General features: G+C 36.5%; 1 protein-coding gene across 1 annotated transcript; it reads right to left on the reverse strand.

Annotated features, from left to right (window-relative positions):
- Nucleotides 1-1,486: 1,486 nt before the first annotated feature.
- LOC137045563 (trace amine-associated receptor 13c-like) lies at nucleotides 1,487-2,476 on the reverse strand. The gene has a single exon (XM_067422271.1). It carries the CDS (start codon nucleotides 2,474-2,476, stop codon nucleotides 1,487-1,489), a length of 990 nt encoding a protein of 329 aa, XP_067278372.1.
- Nucleotides 2,477-3,191: the final 715 nt, after the last annotated feature.

A 3,191-nucleotide genomic window follows, 5' to 3' on the forward strand; every position in this document is an offset into this window, starting at 1 on the left:
TCCCTGTTCTTAATTGGCCAGCAAACTCGCCTGACCTTAACCTCATAGAAAATCTATGTGGTATTGCGAAGAGCCAGGTGTGATATGCCAGACCCAACAATGCAGAAGAGCTGAAGGCCACAGAGTAACCTGGGCTTTCATAACACCTGAGCAGAGCCACAGACTGATCGACTCCATGCTTGCTGCAGCAATTCAGGTAAAAGAAGCCACAACAAAGTATTGATGGCTGTACATGCTCGTACTTTTCATGTTCATATTTTTCAGTTTCTCCAAATTTTCTAAATATCTTTTCTTTTTATTAGTCTTAAGTAATGTTCTAATTTTCCAAGATATTGAACTTAGTTGTCAGTTCTAATCATCAAAATTAAAATAAATAAACTTTTCAGATATATCAGTCTGTGTGTAATGAATAAATATAATATACAAGTTTCATTTTTTGAAAGGAATTTGTGAAATAAATATACTTTTTGATGATATTCTAATTATATGAGCAGCAGCTGTATATGTTTGACCTCATATCACAGCTTGGTTTTGTGTCTAGTATGGAGCAGATTCGATGTGTCATAAGTGCTAAATAGGCCTTAGTTTTTCTGTCACTCACAAAAACAGAAATAAAGAATTCTACAGGCACGCTGGGCTCCCACTCATTTCTGTAAAATGTATCAGTGCTGCTTCTATTGCGAGGACCCGACACATCACTGAGAGCTTTTAGCCTAAACACATTTAGGATTGATTGACACTGTTAATGAATAATAACATCTTTCCCTTCATAAATTTATAAAAATGAAACTGAAAATGTTATTCCAAAATATATTTTTATTTTTTCAGGAACTGAATGGACTACATTTCAAAGGAAACTATTCATGAAACATTTCTGCAAGTTCAAAATTAAATATACTTCATGTTAATGCCATGCATATTGTAAACTTTGGTGAAAGAAATGAATTTAAAAAAAATTACAGGCTTGTACACACAATGTAGAAATACAAAATGAGGGCATAACTAATTGGATGTCATAACTGGTTAATTGGTTCATTCCTTTTTATAAGGCAAAAAACAGGCAAAAACAAGAGATATGAAGAGCTTAACAATAATGAATAGACATCACTCTTACCCATCATCAGTCATTTAAGCTCATGTTGTGAATTTGTCTCAATTGTTTTACAGCACAGTTACCATGGTCATACATTAAAGTATATTGTACCTTGTTTGCTTCTAATAAAGTAGATTTCTTTCATTAAATTAAATATTATCTTTGTAATAACTACTTGAGTGTGGCAAAGATTACATTTTCTTTTAACATTTATCTTCCATCTGCATCACTGCAGTTTTCCTGTGCTTTCATGTTCGAACAAAGCAAAGGTAGATAGTGTCACTCACAAAAAAGGTTCACTCACAAAAATGCTCACAGTGTTCATGTTAGACACCATAATTATATGTAAACAACAAAACAGCAACTATATGTCATCTAATGTTCTTTTTCCTTTTACATTTGCATGATATTTACGTTTGCTGATGAAGGTTCAAATATTTTCAGGGTCAAAATGTATTTTGCTGACAGTCTGAACCATCGATAAAACATTGCATATATAAGTGGATTCATACAGGAATTCATGGATACTATCCAACCCATTACATTAATTATAAGATAATCATTTTCATTATGTCCAACAGAAAGAGAAGTTAAATAGAATGGCATCCAGCAAAGAAGATAAACCAGTACTACAATCCCTAAGGTTCTCGCAGCCTTTTGTTCTGATTTGATCTTTTTGTCTTTGACGGAATTGAAATGCTTAGCTTGATAGTTTGCTACAAAGCAGATTTTCACATTTAAAGGAATAATTATACAACAAGGTGCAACTAAACAAACAAAGGGATCTAGAATTGCATTTTCCACATTAATAGAAATTATGCATTCTCCAATACATGTGTGGTTTCTCTCTGGATTCAGTATAATCTCATACAACATATAAAAATTATATATGAAGGAGAATAACCAGTTTACAACAATAGAAACAATAGCTCTGCTTTTGGTGACCTTCATTGGATATCGCAGAGGGTCATTCACAGCAATGTATCGATCCACAGATATAATAATCATATTACCAAGAGCTGCTGTGACAACCACATAAAGAATAAGAGAAAATATTGAGCAAAATATTTCTCCAAAGTACCAGCATGGCTCAATCAGTTTCATTCCCTGGACTGGCATGAGAATCAGTCCTGCGATCAGATCAGCCACTGCCAGAGAGAGGATCAGCACATTGGTGAGAGTGTGGAGCTGCTTGAAGTGCGAGATGGAGATGATCACCAACAGGTTCAGAAACACGGTGAACACTGATGTTACAGCAACAAAAATGTAGACAATAATGTACTCCACTTCAGGTCGGATACTTCTGCTACAAGACAAATTGTTGTTTGGAAAGCAGTATTGGATTGATTGATAATCTGTATTTGTCCTTCCCCAATTAGACATTTCCATGACAGATCTATCTTGGAGTGTAGACTCTGTGTGAGGATGCTTGCCACTATGACTCAATTTTATACTCAAAGAAGCTCAGCGACCACCTCATTTTATCATGATGTTTGAATATTCAGCTATCAGCCAACCCGCTAGTTCAATATTCATAGACCTATCAGACCTGATCTGTTCTATATTCTAATAATAATAATAATAATAATAATAATAGATTTTATTTATAATGCACTTTTCATTCCGACGAATCTCAAAGTGCAACAAAGGGGGGGGGGGCAACAAAAAAATGAATAACAAGTAAAAATATAGAATACTACAAACAATCAACCAACACAGAAAACAGAACAGAAACAGAGCTGATGGTGAACAGAAACAGAGCTGATGGTGAACAGAAACAGAGCTGATGGTGAACAGAAACAGAGCTGATGGTGAACAGAAAACAGCTGATGGTGGAAGTCTCTGTTAGCTCCGCAGCACACTGTGGTCCTCTCCATGTTTCAGATTTCTCCCAGCGGCAGTGTGTCCCGATGACATCGCCGAGGCATGACAGCTGAAGACCAGATGATGGGTCTTCATGACGATTCAAACGATGGGGATTGCCGCAGCACCATGCAGGAGGCAGAACATTTTCCTGGGCACTTCTGTGGACACACCGGTGTCGGCGCAGAAGTCCAAGCCGCTCCACGGCCGCAATGCAGGACGGAACAGCGGCGCA

This window comes from Pseudorasbora parva, chromosome 17, assembly GCF_024679245.1.
Source record: "Pseudorasbora parva isolate DD20220531a chromosome 17, ASM2467924v1, whole genome shotgun sequence".
In the NCBI taxonomy this organism is placed as follows: domain Eukaryota; kingdom Metazoa; phylum Chordata; class Actinopteri; order Cypriniformes; family Gobionidae; genus Pseudorasbora; species Pseudorasbora parva.

Bases quoted from the DNA above. Each gene is read 5' to 3' on its own strand.
- LOC137045563 (XM_067422271.1), bottom strand. From the start codon at position 2,476: ATGTCTAATTGGGGAAGGACAAATACAGATTATCAATCAATCCAATAC.